Consider the following 17402-nt stretch of genomic DNA (forward strand, 5'->3'; position numbering starts at 1 on the left):
ATGTAATATCGAAATAACCACAAAAAATAACCACAAGTCAATTTTTGTATTTATTAGTGATGTACAGCACCTGTCACACAGTAATAACATCTAGTGTTAGTAAACCATACACCAACGTGAATACAGCAAATTCATACATACAGCTTAAGTCTGGGGGAAACTAGAAACATTTGGTAAAAGCAATGTCCGCTGGCCTCTTCATTGGAGTTGCAGACTTTTAGCACCGAAAGTGGATCTCTACATTCCATCATAAATCCTCCTTTTTCTACACCATTTCATACTTGTCGGTTACTCAATATGCCCTACAGTTCATCCCCAGACATCTGCCACTGTTTGGATTGGTAGCTAAACCCGTAGTATGCGAGTACTGGGATTATATGAATGCAAGAGTGTTCTGAGGTTGGTTTTCCTTCCTCTAATTCCTGATCACTCACTCCACACAATGGCTTTTGCAAAGGCATGTCTTTATGGCTTGTCAAGCATCATGTCAAGGGAAAGAATGATTTGTGTACTTTTCAGGGGGTCCAAAAAATAACCTTGGTACATTAGAAATAAAAAAATATAATTTCAAATGTAAGATTTATTCAAATTCGTGTGTTTTTTTCACATGACAATTTTAGTAAAGGGTAATTGTTTTATGCCTGGGTGTCTGTTTCTGCCTTGCCCACAGGGCCAAACTACCGCATTTGTGGCCCCCGGGAACCGGTCTCCATTTTTTTGGGGTAGTACGTTAACTTCCTGCATTTCAACACCTTCCTGCACATTTTGTCATGAAGCTAACAGAACATGTTGCAGTTTTAAAACTAAGTTCCTGCAATTATATACTTTTTGCCATGGGGAAGGGATTATTTTGCTCTTTTATAGCTTGTCTCATGCTTTTATTCACATTTTGCCATGAGGCTGAGAGAAAATGTTGCATTTTTAAAGCTAATTTCATGCAATTCTACACATTTTGCTATCATATGCTAATAGAAAAACAATAGGTCAGGGGGCACGCACCCGTTCGGTAATCTGTTCCTGCTTGGCCAACTAGTGATGGTCTTGCAATGTATTATTTTTGCTAGAATTAAATGGAATAATTCACAAAAACTATGTCAAAAAAAGATGGAATAGTAAGAGTGAAGCATGCACATGCAAATAGTGTGTGTGCACATACACAGTGTACAAAACATTAGGAACACCTGCTCGTTCCATGACAGACTGACCAGGTGAGAGCTATGATCACTTATTAAATCCATGTCAATCAGTGTTAATGAAGGGGAGGAGACTGGTTAAAGAAAGATTTTTAAGCCTTGAGACATGGATTGTGTATGTGTGCCATTCAGAAGGTGAATGGGCAAGACAAAAGATTTAAGTGCCTTTGAACAGGGTGGGGTCGTAGGGGCCAGGCGCACCAGTTTGTGTGCGTCAAGAACAGCAATGCCGCTGGGTTTGTCACGCTCAACAGTTTCCCGTGTGTATCAAGAATGGTCCATCACCCAAAGGACACCCAGCAAGTTTGACACAACTGTGAGAAGCATTGGAGTCAATGTGGGCCAGCATCCTTGTGGAAGGCTTTTGATACCTCGTAGAGGTCATGACCCAACAAATTGAATCTGTTCTGAGGGCAAAAAGGGATACAACTGAACATTAGGAAGGGGTTCCTAATGTTTTGTACACTGTGTACTTATTGATGAATTACTTGTGTGTGATGTCAGTGACAAGAAATGTGGATGACTGTCTACAATACAGTGTACTGAATATCACTGAAAACTGACTTGTTACAAGTCCTGTGTGGCTCAGTTGATAAGAGCATGGTGCTTGTAATTCTAGGGTTGTGGGTTTGATTCGGATGGGGGACCGGTATGATTATTCATTTTTTTATTTTTACGTATGCGCTCACCACTGAAAGTTGCTGTGGATAAGAGTGTCTGCTAAATAACTAAAATATTTAACACATATTTAACAAATGGCAACGTTCTCAAATATAAATCTGATGGATCTCTGGGATGCTAATAGTGGCTGTTGGTCCTCTTTCTTAGTCACTGTACAGGTCTACTGGTGGGATGGTAGGGGCTTCTCCCTCTCCTGATCCTGCCAGGAGTCGCCACTGAGGCTCTACTGTGCTGAGATGCCTTACAGCTCATCATCCTTGGCCACTGGAAGAGAGACACACAGGCAAGAGCACAGTGACACATTGGGTAAGTGGATTTCTAGGGTAATCGTCCTTAACTGGTCCTATTTATGACCAATGATAGGGGAGACCTATGTGTTATATGTGAATCTGGGGGAGACCTGAATACTTTGATCTGTTTCCATCAGATTTGTATCCCATATCTAGCCCTGATTCCTTTTTTAGATCACTGGTAATGAAGAAGTGCTTAGATCTTGCAGGACGGAGAGCGTCCCTTGTTTTGAATCGTGTCCATTATCACAGATCACCAAACATCCAAGTTCTTTCCCCTGGAGCGCAGATGTATAGGCAGTGCAGTGAGTGCATCTGTCAACGCTCGCACAAAGTTACACACCCAGTAACACGCGCTGCCTTGTCGAAGGCAACCATCAAGCCCTGTCAAGAGAGCAGCCAGGTGATGTGGATCAAGCTAAGTATGCACTCCTAAACATGTCAGGACAGAATGGGAACCACGGGCTAGCGGGCTTGAATTCCAAACAACTCACACATACTGTACATACACACCCTTTGATTTGCCCTTTGAATACCTACATTTGCCCTTTGTATGTGGTAAATATCCCCCTTTGCCATATTGTGTGGGTCTATAGATTTAACATGAAACAGAGTAGAAATAGCAGTGAAATAGAAAAGGATGTGCTGGGTACCTTTCTTGACAGGGATGTCGTCGATGGACTCCACCACATGAATGGTGCCCACCGCTGAGGCCTCTCCCTTGGCGTTGACAGCGTGGCACTCATACGAGCCTGCCTCTTCCTTGGTGAGCGGCGAGATCTGAAAAGCATGGTGGCGGCGGTTATCGCCTTATCTGATTTTATCAGAACACGCAAGGCAACACAAACACAGCCTCAACTCTTCCTCCCAGCCAAGCTCGGCTCATTTCGACAGAGCAAGGGTGCCATTTCAATTGGAAAGAAGCGTTCTGGATTGTTTTTACGGCTGTCTGACTGCTGCCCAGTGCCGGCTTCCACCTGTGTAGGTCTTTAGATACTTCTCACAGGTACAAACATATCATGGAAGATGGCCAATGAGTAGAAATTCTATGAAGAAATTGAATGAATGTGATGTTTGACAGCAGGGGAGCAGAATACTGCGAGAGAAACAGGGAGGGATGGGTAGATAGATCTAACCACTGAACAGGGCCCACCAATGTTTTCTGTTCATTTACTCAGACATGGAGGAAGGAGTTGCATGTGTATTAAACTCTCTGTTATGTAGAGGATCTGAACAGAACAAGTCATTGGGTAACAAGTTCATGGATAACTTTGGAATGTGCCTCAAGTAATATTATTCATAAATAAAGTAATAGAAAGTCAGGTATCTAATACATAACTCTTCCATCCTATGCTTAATTTCTACCTTTACTACCTCTGTGTGGGCCTTGAGGTATTTGACTGATTTGTTTCTGTGGGACGACCCACAAGTCTGTATGATAGCTTAAATCCTTTGTACTAACAGTGTTTCAAGTCGAGGTCTGATTTCACTATTACTGAAACAGGACCTAGGTGGTAAATACAAAGATCCAGTCCATCTAAAAAACTGGAGACCCCTTACACTGCAGTGTTGTGATGCCAAAATCTTAGCAAAATGCATAGAATTTAAACTGTATTCTGTCAGATATTATTCATCCTAATCAGACAGTTTTTTTTACATGGATGATACATTGGCGATAATATAAGACATATACTGGAAAGAGTATAGAACACTATGAAAAATCTGGGAAACCAGGCCTGGTATTCATAGCTGAACTTGAAAAGGCCTTTGATAAAGTACGACTGAAATGTATATATAAATGTCTGGACTATTTTAATTTTGGAGAATCTCTTATACAATGGCTTAAAGTTATGTTTACTAAACCCAGGTGTAAAATGGTAAATAATGCTACTTCTCAAAAAGTATAAAATTGTCAAGAGGAGTAAAACAAGGTTGTCCACTATCGGCATATCTATTTATTATGGCCATCGAAATGTTAGCTATTAAAATCAGATCCAACACTAATATCAATGGGCTAGAAATCCAGGGCTTAAAAATAAACGTGTCACTGTACGCTGACATTTCCTGTTGTCTTTTAACCCTCCAGTTTTGTTCGTTTCATGTTAATTAATTCTGTTTTCCCGGTCCAAAATTAGCTGATTATAAATCCATAATAATCCATATATTATATTTTTATCAACTTCAGTTCTTGTGGACATTACAAGTTTTGAACTTCTATTTGCTATTTATGGCCTGTAGGCCTCATTGCCCTGAGCTCATACAACTAATTTTTGAGTAAAAAAAGCATAATGTATGGATTACTTTTACTATAACAAATACTCAGATTAAACATATTGTGCTATTTATCACAGACTGCTTTGTGTCAAAGTTTAAAAGGACATTTGTTTTGAAAACATTGCACATTTTTAAATAGTGGCAGGATTTTATGTCATCAACCTGGTGTATCTCGTATCCGATAACATTTTCAGTCGACAGCCGACCTCTCCTCTCAGTTGGGGATGAAGATAAGGACAAATTCCCATTTTTTGACAGGAATGTAACAACAACCTCAGGAGGGCCCTCTTCCTCATCACTGGATGGTTCCACATCGGTTGTCTCTTGGTCTGGATCATATTCTGTGTTGTCTTCAACTTCTGACACTTCCTCCTCTAATGCATCATCCCTGTCAGTTTCCTGGCCTCTCTCCTCCTCATGATTAAGAGCCTCACATACAGTATATCATTATGGTCATTGTGCTGCCATAGAATGAATTGTGAGCAAGGCCTCAAAAAAGCTTTATATACTAGAGCTGCGAGGAAAGTTCTATATATTATTGAAACAATGTTGCAATTGTTTGTGAGAATGCCAACAGGTGTGGTTATATTCCCCAATTATATTGGGGAAATGTTCCCGTGGGTGTTGTCATGGAAGCCAAGTAGGAGAGTGAGGTGTGTGTGTGCTCAAACACACATGCGTTTGTGGGAGAGGAAGTGTGTCCATCTGATGAATAGGCATGTGGCTTAACTCAATTTTATACACTAGTTGTAGTCTCACCCATTAATTTCTAATGACTGGTTATTTTTGACCGGGAACACCACAAGTGTACAAGAGTTAAATAAAACACCCAGAATTTTATGAAAATCATCCAAATGTATTTTCTGTGGACAGGGCCTTATGACAATCAGATTAAATGAACTACAGTTGTGGCCAAAAGTTTTGAGAATGACACAAATATTAATTTTCACAAAGTCTGCTGCCTCAGTTTGTATGATGGCAATTTGCATATACTCCAGAATATTATGAAGAGTTATCAATCAGATGAATTGCAAAGTCCCTCTTTGCCATGCAAATTAACTGAATCCTCAAAAACATTTCCACTGCATTTCAGCCCTGGCACAAAAGGACCAGCTGACATGTCAGTGATTCTCTCGTTAACACCGGTGTTAGTGTTGACGAGGACAAGGCTGGAGATCACTCTGTCATGCTGATTAAGTTTGAATAACAGACTGGAAGCTTCAAAAGGAGGGTGGTGCTCATTGTTCTTCCTCTGTCAACCATGGTTACCTGCAAGGAAACACGTGCTGTCATCTTTGCTTTGCACAAAAAAAGGGCTTCACAGGCAAGGATATTGCTGCCATTTATCGGATCATCAAGAACTTCAAGGAGAGCGGTTCAATTGTTATGAAGAAGGCTTCAGGGCGCCCAAGAAAGTCCAGCAAGCGCCAGGACCGTCTCCTAAAGTTGATTCAGCTGCGGGATCGGCGCACCACCAGTACAGAGCTTGCTCTGGAATGGCAGCAGGCAGGTGTGAGTGCATCTGCACTCACAGTGAGGCAAAGACTTTTGGACGATGGCCTGGTGTCAAAAAGGGCAGCAAAGAAGCCACTTCTCTCCAGGAAAAACATCAGGTGCAGGGATTGGACTGCTGAGAACTGGGGTAAAGTCCTTTTCTCTGATGACTCCCCTTTCCGATTGTTTGGGGCATCCGGAAAAAAGCTTGTCTGCAGAAGACAAGGTGAGTGCTACCATCAGTCCTGTGTCATGCCAACAGTAAAGCATCTTGAGACCATTCATGTGTGGGCTCACTCACAATTTTGCCTAAGAACACAGCCATGAATAAAGAGTGGTACCAACACATCCTCCGAGAGCAACTTCTCCCAACCATCCAGGAACAGTTAGAACAGTCTATTTCTGGAAAGATCACCTTGATTAAAACTTCTTAGGGCTGCAATCCTGTTAATGGGATTGATATGACAACGGCCAGTGAAAGTGCAGAGCGCCAAATTCAAACAACAGAAATCTCATAATTACAATTCCTCAAACATAGACGTATCTTATACCATTTTAAAGGTAATCTTGTTGTTAACCCCACCAAAGTGTCCGATTTCAAATAGGTTTTAAAGCGAAAGCATCACAAACGATTATGTTAGGTCACCGCCAAGTCACAGAAAAATTCAGCCATTTTTTCAGCCAAAGACAGGAGTCACAAAAAGCACAAATAGAGATAAAATTAATCACTAACCTTTGATGATCTTCATCAGATGACACTCATAGGACTTCATGTTACAAAATACATGTATGTTTTGTTCGATAAAGTGCATATTTATTAGAGGTCGACCGATTATGATTTTCAATGCCGATAGCGATTATTGGAGAACCAAAAAAAGCCGATACCGATTAACCGGACAATTTTTCAAATGTATTTGTAATAATGACAATTACAACAATACTGAATGAACACTTATTTTAACTTAATATAATACATCAATAAAATCAATTTAGCCTCAAATAAATAATGAAACATGTTCAATTTGGTTTAAATAATGCAAAAACAAAGTGTTGGAGAAGAAAGGAAAAGTGCAATATAATGTATGTAAGAAAGCTAACGTTTAAGTTCCTTGCTCAGAACATGAGAACATATGAAAGCTGGTGGTTCCTTTTAACACGAGTCTTCAATATTCCCAGGTAAGAAGTTTTAGGTTGTAGTTATTATAGGAATTATAGGACTATTTCTCTCTATACCATTTGTATTGGATGTTATTATAGGCACTTTAGTATTGCCAGTGTAACAGTATAGCTTCCTTACCTCTCCTCGCTCCTACCTGGGCTCGAACCAGGAACACAATGACAACAGCCACACTCGAAGCAGCGTTACCCATGCAGAGCAAGGGGAACAACTACTCCAAGTCTCAGAGCGAGTGACGTTTGAAACGCTATTAGCGCGCACCCCGCTAACTAGCTAGCCATTTCACATCACATTGTTACACCAGCCTAATCTCGGGAGTTGATAGGCTTGAAGTCATAAACAGCAGAGCTGCTGGCAAAATGCACGAAAGTGCTGTTTGAATGAATGCTTATGAGCCTGCTGGTGCCTACCATTGCTCAGTCAGACTGCTCTATCAAATCGTAGACTTAATTATAATATAATAACACACAGAAATACAAGCCTTAGGTCATTAATATGGTCAAATCCGGAAACTGTCATCTCGAAAACAAGACGTTTATTCTTTCAGTGAAATACGGAACCGTTTCGTATTTTATCTAACGGGTGGCTTCCATCAGTTGAAATATTCCTGTTACATTGCACAACCTTCAATGTTATGTCATAATTACGTACAATTCTGGCAAATTAGTTCGCAATGAGCCAGGCGGCCCAAACTGTTGCATTTACCCTGACTCTGCGTTCAATGAACGCAAGAGAAGTGACACAATTTCACCTGGTTCATATTGCCTGCTAACCTGGATTTATTTTAGCTAAATATGCAGGTTTAAAAATATATACTTCTGTGTATTGATTTTAAGAAAGGCATTGATGTTTATGGTTAGGTACACGTTGGAGCAACGGCAGTCCTTTTTCGCGAATGCGCACTGCGTCAATTATATGCAATGCAGGACACACTAGATAAACTAGTAATATCATCAACCATGTGTAGTTATAACTAGTGATTATGATTGATTAAGTTTAATGCTAGCTAGCAACTTACCTTGGCTTCTTACTGCATTCGCTTAACAGGCGGGCTGCTCGTTACGCGGGTGGTTAGAGCCTTGGACTAGTTAACTGTAAGGTTGCAAGATTGAATCCCTGAGCTGACAAGGTAAAAATCTGTCATCCTGCCCCCGAACAAGGCAGTTAACCCACTGTTCCTAGGCCGTCATTGAAAATAAGAATGTGTTCTTAACTGACTTGCCTAGTTAAATAAAGATTAAATAAAGGTGTAAAAAAAAATAAAAAATCGGCAAAATCGGCGTCCAAAATTACCGATTTCCGATTGTTACGAAAACTTGAAATCGGCCCTAATTAATCGGCCAGTCCATTTAAATCGGTCGACCTCTAATATTTATATAAAAATCTCAGTATACATTGGTGCGTTATGTTCACTAGTTCCAAAATCATCCAGTGAAATTGAAGAGAGCCACATCAGTTTACAGAAATACTCATTATAAATGTTGATGAAAATACAAGGAAATATAGATAAACTTCTCCTTAATGCAACCGCTGTGTCAGATTTCAAAAAAGCTTTACGGAAAAAGCAAACCATGCAATAATCCGAGAACGGTGCTCAGAAAACAAATAGATATATTCACCATGTTGGAGTCAAAAGAAATCAGAAATAACATTATAAATATTCACTTACCTTTGATGATCTTCCACAATGCACTCCCAGGAATCCCAGTTCCACATTAAATTTTGATTTGTTCGATAATGTCCATCATTTATGTCCAAATAGCTACTTTTGTTAGCGCGTTTGGTAAACAAATCCAAAGTCACGAAGCGCGTTCACCAGTTGCAGACGAAATGTCAAAAAAGTTCCGTTACTGTCCGTAGAAACATGTCAAACGATGTCTGGAATCAATCTTTAGGATGTTAACATAAAACTTCAATAATATTCCATCCGGAGAATTCCTTTGTCTTCAGAAAAGCAAAGGAGCGCGAGCTACCTCTCATGTGAAATGCGCGTGACCAGCGCGTGACTGCTGGCAGACCTCTGACTCAATCGGCCCCACTTCACAGTAGAATCCTCAAACAAGTTTCTAAAGACGGAAGTGCAACATAACCAATATTCCACTGTGTATTCAATAGGGGCTGAGTTGAAAATCGACCAACCTCAGATTTCCCACTTCCTGTTTGGATTTCTTCTCAGGTGTTTGCCTGCCATATGAGTTCTGTCATACTCACAGACATCGTTCAAACAGTTTTAGAAACTTCAGAGTGTTTTCTATCCAAAACTAATAATAATATGCATATATTAACAACTGGGACTGAGGAGCAGGCAGTTTACTCTGGGCACCTTTTCATCCAAGCTACTCAATACTGCCCCTGCAGCCAGAAGACGTTAATTATTTAGTGATATCCCAGTTTACCTATATACTTACGGCCCTGCCTACACCCAAAGACTTGTTTTTTTTAAATTATATGAGCAATAAATATTTCCCTTTATTTGGAACCGCAAGCCAGACAAAATTCAATAGGAAAATGAAATAATCTCCAAAATATCACTATTTTTAAAACAAACAATAGACAGCTGGTTGCAATTTCAGTTTAATCCACCAGGAAAGTCAGAACAAATATTATGGTTAAACTAAAATATAGCGATTATTATAATATTTTTTTTTAACACAACAATCTTTGTAAATTATATCATAAATATGACTGGTTGAGTTATGTCACACATGCAGTTAACAAAAAGAGCAGACATTTCCTTTTTATCTAAAATTACAACCAACTGATTGCAGCATTACCGTAAAAATGGAGGAGGCAAGGGTAAAGGGGAGAAGGTAAGGAACTTGTCTGTTGGCCCTTTATTAAAGACCAAAATTGGCTGAAGAAAATTGTGATAAATTAAGGTTACCATTGTAATTTAAGGACCAAAACATTTACAGCTGCGTCATACAGGTTGCAAAATAGTTGGAAGGATATTTTCAATGTATGGCACATGGTTTTTGAACTGATATACAAAACGACACCGGATTCAGAATAAACTAGAGTTTTTCAATTTAAATTATTATACAAAATTCTTGCAACCAATAGAATGTTATATATGGGGGATACAACCATCCCAGCTCTGTAGATTTTGCTGCGAAGAGAATCATTAGATCACTTGTTTTGGGACTGCCCATATGTAGCTTGTTTTTGGTCGCAGGTTCAGAAATGGCTGAAAGATTGCAACATTTACTTGGAAATAGCACTGCTGGGTGATTTGAAAAGTCAATTAATCAATATAATAATACTCTTAGCAAAGGTGTTTATCTTTAATTTACAATCTGTAGAAACTATGAGAGGAGTTGAGGGTAGCTGAAGGCTGGGACTAATGTAAAATATACTGTCTGTGAAAGGTATTTAGTATGGATAAGCTGGCTGGCAGTGGAGGCCTAAGTATTGTTTTCCATTAGTTTACTCCAATTAGGAGAGGGGTGTCAGGGTTACATAAAAAAAATATTTAAAAAAAATATATATATACACACACAGTATATATGGGGGATTGGAAATGATGCAGACAATTACTTTGATAGAAATCTATCTACCCCCTAAAAAATAAAATACAAACATGACAAAAGTTGTGTGTATCTGTGTGTTAATGTGTGTGTGTGGGGGGGGCTGGTTGGACTCACCAAGACCCAGCCGGTGACCTCATGTTTCTCAGGTCCTCCACGGGTCTGAATGGCCAGGTTGTCTCTGTCTCCTGGAAGCAGCTCCATTCTCTGTTTTCCGCTGGTGACCTGGGAAAACGACCATTAACTTAATAACTAACTAATCGAATCAACCCATTAAAAAAGCATGCTGTGTGTGTGTGCAGCTGTGAGACTGAAAACATTCAACGCTTCAGCACAAGAGACAACTGGCTAAATCAAATGTTATTTCATGTAATCGACGATCACATTCTCTTTATATGACCTAAACTCAGACACTGACATCTACAGCTATAAAAACACATGATATAAGCAAAGAAAATAAAGGCTCATCTGGGAAATCAGTGGGACATTAGAAAGACACAGCAGAGAGACATAAGAAAGTATTGAAACGGAAAGATGGATGTAACACATATAGAGTTAGAAAGGGAGGGTATATTAATTGAACATTTCGAAGTTTACCAGTAAACTACCAGAATTTTGGTACCTTTCAAGGATTTTATGTAATCTATCACAAGACATCTAGTGGCCCTTTTGGATACTTCAGATTATCACAGGTGTCTGTAATTATCTCTGGCCCTCTGTGTGGCCTAATCACATGTAAAATATCTGAAATAATTAAATAAGATTTTAAAATGTAAAAAAATACAGTGACAGCTGTAAAACATGATCCTAAATACAAACCATCAAGTTAGTGAATACCATTGGTGTTTTAATGAGGGTTTCAGCATGAAATATCCTTTATATTTATAGGTAATGTTGGAGGATGAATGGCACGACAATGGGTCTCAGGATCTTGTCACGTCATATCTGTGCATTCAAATTGCCATCGATAAAATGCAATTGTGTTCATTGTCCATAGCTTATGCCTGCCCATACCATAACCCCACTGCCACCACAGGGCACTCTGTTCACAATGTTGACATCAGCAAATCACTCGCCCACACAACGCCATACATGCCATCTGCCCGGTACATTTGAAACCGGGAATTGTTCGTGAAGAGCACACTTCTCCAGCATCCCAGTGGCCATCAAAGGTGAGCATTTGCCCACTGAAGTTGGTTACGATGCCGAGCAGCAAGACCTTGGTGAGGACCACAAGCACACAGATGAGCTTCCCTGAGATGGTTTCTGACATTTTGTGCAAACCCACAGTTTCATCAGCTGTCCGGGTGACTGGTCTCAGAAGATCCCGCAGGTGAAGAAGCCGGATTATGGAGGTCCTGGGCTGGTGTGGTTACCCTTGGTCTGCAGTTGTGAGGCCAGTTGGACGTACTGCAAAATTCTCTAAAATGATGTTGGAGGTGGCTTATGGTAGAGAAATTAACATGACATTTTCTGGCAACAGCTCTGGTGGACATTCCTGCAGTCAGCATGTCAATTGCACGCTCCCTCCAAACTTGAGACATCTGTGGCATTGTGTTGTGTGACAAAACTGCACATTTTAGAGAGGCCTTTTATTGTCCGCAGCACAAGGTGCACCTGTGTAATGAGCATGCTGTTAAATCAGCTTCTTGATATGCCACACCTGTCAGGTGGATGGAGTATCTTGGCAAAGGAGAAATGCTTGCTAACAGGGCTGTATACAAATTTGTGCACAACATTTGAGAGAAATAAGCTTTTTGTGCATATGGGACATGTACGGGACATTTTATTTCAGTTTATGAAACATGAGACTAATACTTTACATGTTGCATTTTTTATTTTTTGTTCAGTGTAAATGGGTCAGATTTAACAGGTCAAGGCAAATCTCAGATCTAAGGGTACAGTTCGAACAAAGCAACATTCTGTTAAGCTGAGAGAGTGGTAGTTTGGGCTAATCGACTCAATAAAACAATGCTTACAACATCAAAATTTATATAAATATAATCTCTCTCAGTGCAGGGATACTTGTTTTGTCCCATCTTGATTAAATATCTGTTTTCATATTAAATCCTATATAGAGTGTTCTCTTGCTCTATTTTGAGAGTAAGCAAACAGTGGGTTAACTTCCTTGTCTGTCCAGGAATGATGAGTTGTGTTCTCCACATTGACTTCTTGCATCCTGGCTTTCCATGGCCCTGTTTCTCTCCCCTCCCTTACCCTTTTCTTACATATTTTCTCAACCTCATTCTGAATTATCCTCATTAACTTTAGTATTTTTAGTCTCTGTGAAACCAATTGGAATTTCATGCTTCGTTACTTTTTTCATGAAGAATGTTAAGAATGTTAGCCGCTGACCGTGGGTATGAGTAAAGCCTTGGCTGTAAAGATCAGATAATATTTAAGGATTTCCCCTCAAACCTCTCATGTCCTGTGCTATTGTGTCAGTGTGTGGTTAACAATAGCATGCTTCATATCCTCTATTTTTACAATTCTTTCGTCCATTGTGTCCTCAAATGCAGAGCCCAAATCAACAATCAGTGGAAGGGGACATATGAATAACTTGACATAGGAAAAGACATTAACGACCTACCGTATGTACAGTTCTTTTGACCATCATACGAAACTACATATGGGAGTGTTTCTAAAACAAAAGACACCCATATAGAAATACTTTTCCCAAAGCATGGAGCGATTCAAAAATAATAATAATTGTACCACACGTGAGAAAAGTGTGGATTCAAAAGTCCTAGAGACCTCACAATTGAATCTTCTGGTACCTTCTTCCAGGTGATCACGGGGGTGGGGATTCCAATGGCCTCGCAGCTCAGGTACACCTGGGAGCCTGTGACATTGTAGACCTCACCAGGGGACGTCACAATGACAGGTGCTGTGGAGGAGAAGAAAAAAGTGAGACGATTGAGTGGATTTATCATCTCCTTCAAATCAACCTGTAATGCTTATCTTTTAACTTGGGCGGAATCAGAGATAGCTCTGCTGTAAATCCACTGGGACTAGCTGGTACAGGTCGGAAATTGTCAAAGCAACAATATCCTAACTGAGAGATGTTCTGATTGATATGTGATAAATGTATTATATAAATGAACAGATAGCATCTCCAGTCCATTTAGCCATCCAGAAAGGAATGAATGTGCCATTTATTTTTTAGGTTAGTGAAGGAGATGATGTAATATGGACCATAATGAGTTTAGAATTAATTCTGTTAGTGAGGAATTTAGTGAAATATTAAGCATACTTTCTCCCTTTAGTTTTCTCATGCCAGTCAGAATAAGTTAAAAAGTAACTCTGTTTGGTTTCTCAATACGAACACTGAACATTACTGTCATTGCCTTTCAAACATTGGGACAGGTTTTACGCGGATTTGCACAAATTTACAAATATTATTTCATCTGATAAACAAAACTTCTATTAATGTGCTTGGCTCAAACAAAATGTTCTGTTTTTATGGATCAAGAAAATGTGTGCATTTACAGTTGAAGTCGGAAGTTTACATTCACCTTAGCCAAAAACATTTAAACTCAGTTTTTCACAATTCCTGACATATAATCCTAGTAAAAATTCCCTGTCTTAGGTCAGTTAGGATCATCACTTTATTTTAAGAATGTGAAATGTCAGAATAATAGTAGAGAGAATTATTTATTTCAGCTGTTATTTCTTTCATCACATTCCCAGTGGGTCAGAAGTTTACATACACTCAATTAGAATTTGGTAGCATTGCCTTTGAAATGGTTTAACTTGGGTCAAATGTTTCAGGTAGCCTTCCACAAGCTTCCCACAATAAGTTTGGTGAATTTTGGCCCATTCCTCCTGACAGAACTGGAGTAACTGAGTCAGGTTTGTAGGACTCCTTGCTCGCACACACTTTTTCAGTTCTGCCCACAAATGTTCCATGGGATTGAGGTCAGGGCTTTGTGACGGCCACTCCAATACCTTCTCCAGAAAGTACGATCTTTGTCCCTATGTGCAGTTGCAAACCGTAGTCTAGATTTTTTTATGGTGGCTTTGGAGCAGTGGCTTTTTCCTTGCCGAGCGGCCTTTCAGGTTATGTCAATATAGGACTTGTTTTACTATGGATATAGATACTTTTGTACCTGTTTCCTCCAGCATCTTCACAAGGTCCTTTGCTGTTGTTTTGGGATTGATTTGCACTTTTCGCACCAAAGTATGTTCATCTCTAGGAGACATAACTTGTCTCCTTCCTGAGCGGTATGACGGTTACGTGGTCCCATGGTGTTTATACTTGCGTACTATTGTTTGTACAGGTGAACGTGGTACCTTCAGGGTTTAGCAAATTGCTCCCAAAGATGAACCAGACTTGTGGAGGTTTACAATTTTTTTCAGAGTGATTTCTTTTGATTTTCCCATGATGTCAAGCAAAGAGGCACTGAGTTTGAAGGTAGGCCTTGAAATACATCCACAGGTACACCTCCAATTGACGTCAATTAGCCTATAGGAAGCTTCTAAAAAGCCATGACATTTTCAGGAATTTTCCAAGCTGTTTAAAAGCACAGTCAACTTAGTGTATTTAAACTTCTGACCCACTGGAATTGTGATACAGTGAAATAATCTGTCTGTAAACAATTGTTGGAAAAATTACGTGTCACGCACAAAGTAGATGTCCTAACCGACTTGCCAAAACTATAGTTTGTAAACAAGACATTTGTGGAGTGGTTGAAAAACGAGTTTTAATGACTCCAACATAAAAGTGTATATAAACTTCCGACTTCAACTGTACATAACTTCACACATAATACTTTGCATGTGGGGCACAAGTGGGGACAGAAGTGTAGCTTTACTGAAATCTTATTTTAGTTGTGAAGACTAGGCTTTGAATGACAGAGGTTGCAAAGTGAAAGCCTCCTTAGGATAATATTAATGCCACATGCCTATGGAAGATTGAATAGGGCTGTCTTCTCAATACTCCAACCCAAGGAACGGATATTATCACGACTATAATAAATAAGCACTGTCTCATATATTGGAGGTAGAGGCCCCTGTTATTTTGAGTTCCGGGGGAAATTTACTGTTACCAGTTAAGTATGGTCAACAAAATCCTCCCCTGAAATAGGCCTAGCTAATAGACCCCGAGAAAACAAGAACAACATGGAGTGGAGAGAGGAATGGTGGACTTGAACTTGAACCTAACGTAGTGCTATCTTTGACCTCTCTGCGAGCCTTAAGGGCGCAGCGAAAGTTGCTCTCTGACCTTGCCCTGTTGGATATGGGCAAATTAGTCTGGGGCTTTTCGCGTGTGGTATGACTTTTTTTTCTGTCAGGCGGCGTTTTTTTTTCTCTTCACGTCCCGAACCCTTTCGCCTGCCTAATCCAAAACCAGCACGCAGTTATAATTAATCATGTAAAGGTTCACTGAACTAAACACTGAAGCCAACGGGCTTTGCTGTAAACCAACAGCGCCTGTCTGTGTGTATGTAGGCGAGGCGCAGCTGTTTGATTGACGGCCATTCTCCTTTACAAAATGTAAAATCCCTCCCTTGGAGGGTGGAATTTCAGACATGTCTGTTCAGGGCCGTGGAGGGTGCCACCCCAGAGTGGAGACAATGGCTTTCAGCTTATTCAGTGGCTGTCTTTAGTTAACTCTGGTTATTTTGCAAGGGTTATAGAGGTATACCTTGTCCACACCCCGTGGACAGTGCCACAGATTTTCCATATTTCTCAGCCAGTTCTTCTATCCAGTAACTAGAGAGCACTCATGTCTCTGCATGGGTCCCAAGACAAATCAGTGCATTGTGGCAGTGATGTACAATAACAATGTAAGTTGATGGTGCATTGGACAATAGTCAAATCAATATAATTTAGAATCAGTTCATGCAAGGCAAACATTGACAATAGACGAGATACCAGCAGTGATTAATACATTACCATAATTTACAGTAAGTTCATGGTTAATTAGCCTCCGCAAGAAATCTTAACGTTGTTTATTATAACTAAATTACTGAGAAAGGAGAAACATGAGTCAATATGAAAGTGAACCATCACACCAAAATGTAATATTTTAGGCACCTTGGTGAACTATTGGCTATCAGGCTAAAATGTATTTGAGCGAGATCCGAATTATTTTAGTGCAATACACAAAATATTAATGTTTCCAAATAGACAGAATTCAATTTCCACTATAATAGAAGTGTCCCCCATTCTCACCTGTTGCGCATTTTCCTTTATTCAGGACTTTTATTTCAGGCTTCTCCTCGCTCACCGCTTTCAGGCTGGCAACTTTCAAGTCGCAGCCAGTTTTATAGGTCACTCCATCGGAGCCACACACTTCGTATTTGGTCTTGCAGGCGCAAACTCCGAGCTTTGTCTTCTTGTTCTTGTCGCTCTTAACGCACTCCAGTCCAGAGGCGCAACGCTTGGCTGTGGTTCCGCGCCCCCTGCATGGCTCCCCCTCTCCAGCCGCGCAAAGTGAACAACAACCGCAGGAGTCGAAAATCGTGCCAGACTTGCAGCCCACCTCTGGGAGAGCGTCGCACAGACTGGGTTCACAAGCGCCACAACTGCGCGGCACTCGGTCCGCAAATGCGGACGTAAGTGACAACGATAAGACCACAGCGAAAAACACTAACATGTTGCTTGCTGAGATTACAGTTGCGGTTCTGTATGTGTATCAGACTCTTACAATGTGAAGCACTGTACAGTTATCAGCGATTTTGTTGAAGATCAACCACGCCCCTAAACTCCATCTTTGATTTCCATGTCTCCATCGAAGTTAAGGTCTAAGTCCCCATTATAC

At 40.2% G+C, this 17402-nt stretch overlaps 1 protein-coding gene across 1 annotated transcript; it reads right to left on the minus strand.

Annotated features, from left to right (window-relative positions):
- Window positions 1–37: 37 nt before the first annotated feature.
- Window positions 38–17304, minus strand: igfbp7 (insulin-like growth factor binding protein 7). The gene is made up of 5 exons (XM_042325662.1): window positions 16814–17304; window positions 13414–13523; window positions 10754–10861; window positions 2818–2944; window positions 38–2138 (listed from the first exon to the last, which is right to left on the minus strand). Exons 1-5 carry the CDS (start codon window positions 17235–17237, stop codon window positions 2116–2118), a joined length of 792 nt encoding a protein of 263 aa, XP_042181596.1. The 5' UTR covers window positions 17238–17304; the 3' UTR covers window positions 38–2115.
- Between the last annotated feature and the right edge of the window lie 98 nt (window positions 17305–17402).

Source organism: Oncorhynchus tshawytscha, linkage group LG08 (assembly GCF_018296145.1).
Source record: "Oncorhynchus tshawytscha isolate Ot180627B linkage group LG08, Otsh_v2.0, whole genome shotgun sequence".
NCBI classification, from domain to species: Eukaryota; Metazoa; Chordata; class Actinopteri; order Salmoniformes; family Salmonidae; genus Oncorhynchus; species Oncorhynchus tshawytscha.

What these genes read in the sequence shown, in the direction of transcription:
- igfbp7 (XM_042325662.1), bottom strand. Translation starts at nt 17,237, where the DNA reads ATGTTAGTGTTTTTCGCTGTGGTCTTATCGTTGTCACTTACGTCCGCA. An exon ending in AGGTCACCGGCTGGGTCTTG is followed by an intron (nt 2,945 to 10,753) that starts GTGAGTCCAACC and finishes CATGCTTTTCAG; the next exon opens with ATCTCGCCGCTCACCAAGGA. An exon ending in CGACATCCCTGTCAAGAAAG is followed by an intron (nt 2,139 to 2,817) that starts GTACCCAGCACA and finishes TCTCTCTTCCAG; the next exon opens with TGGCCAAGGATGATGAGCTG.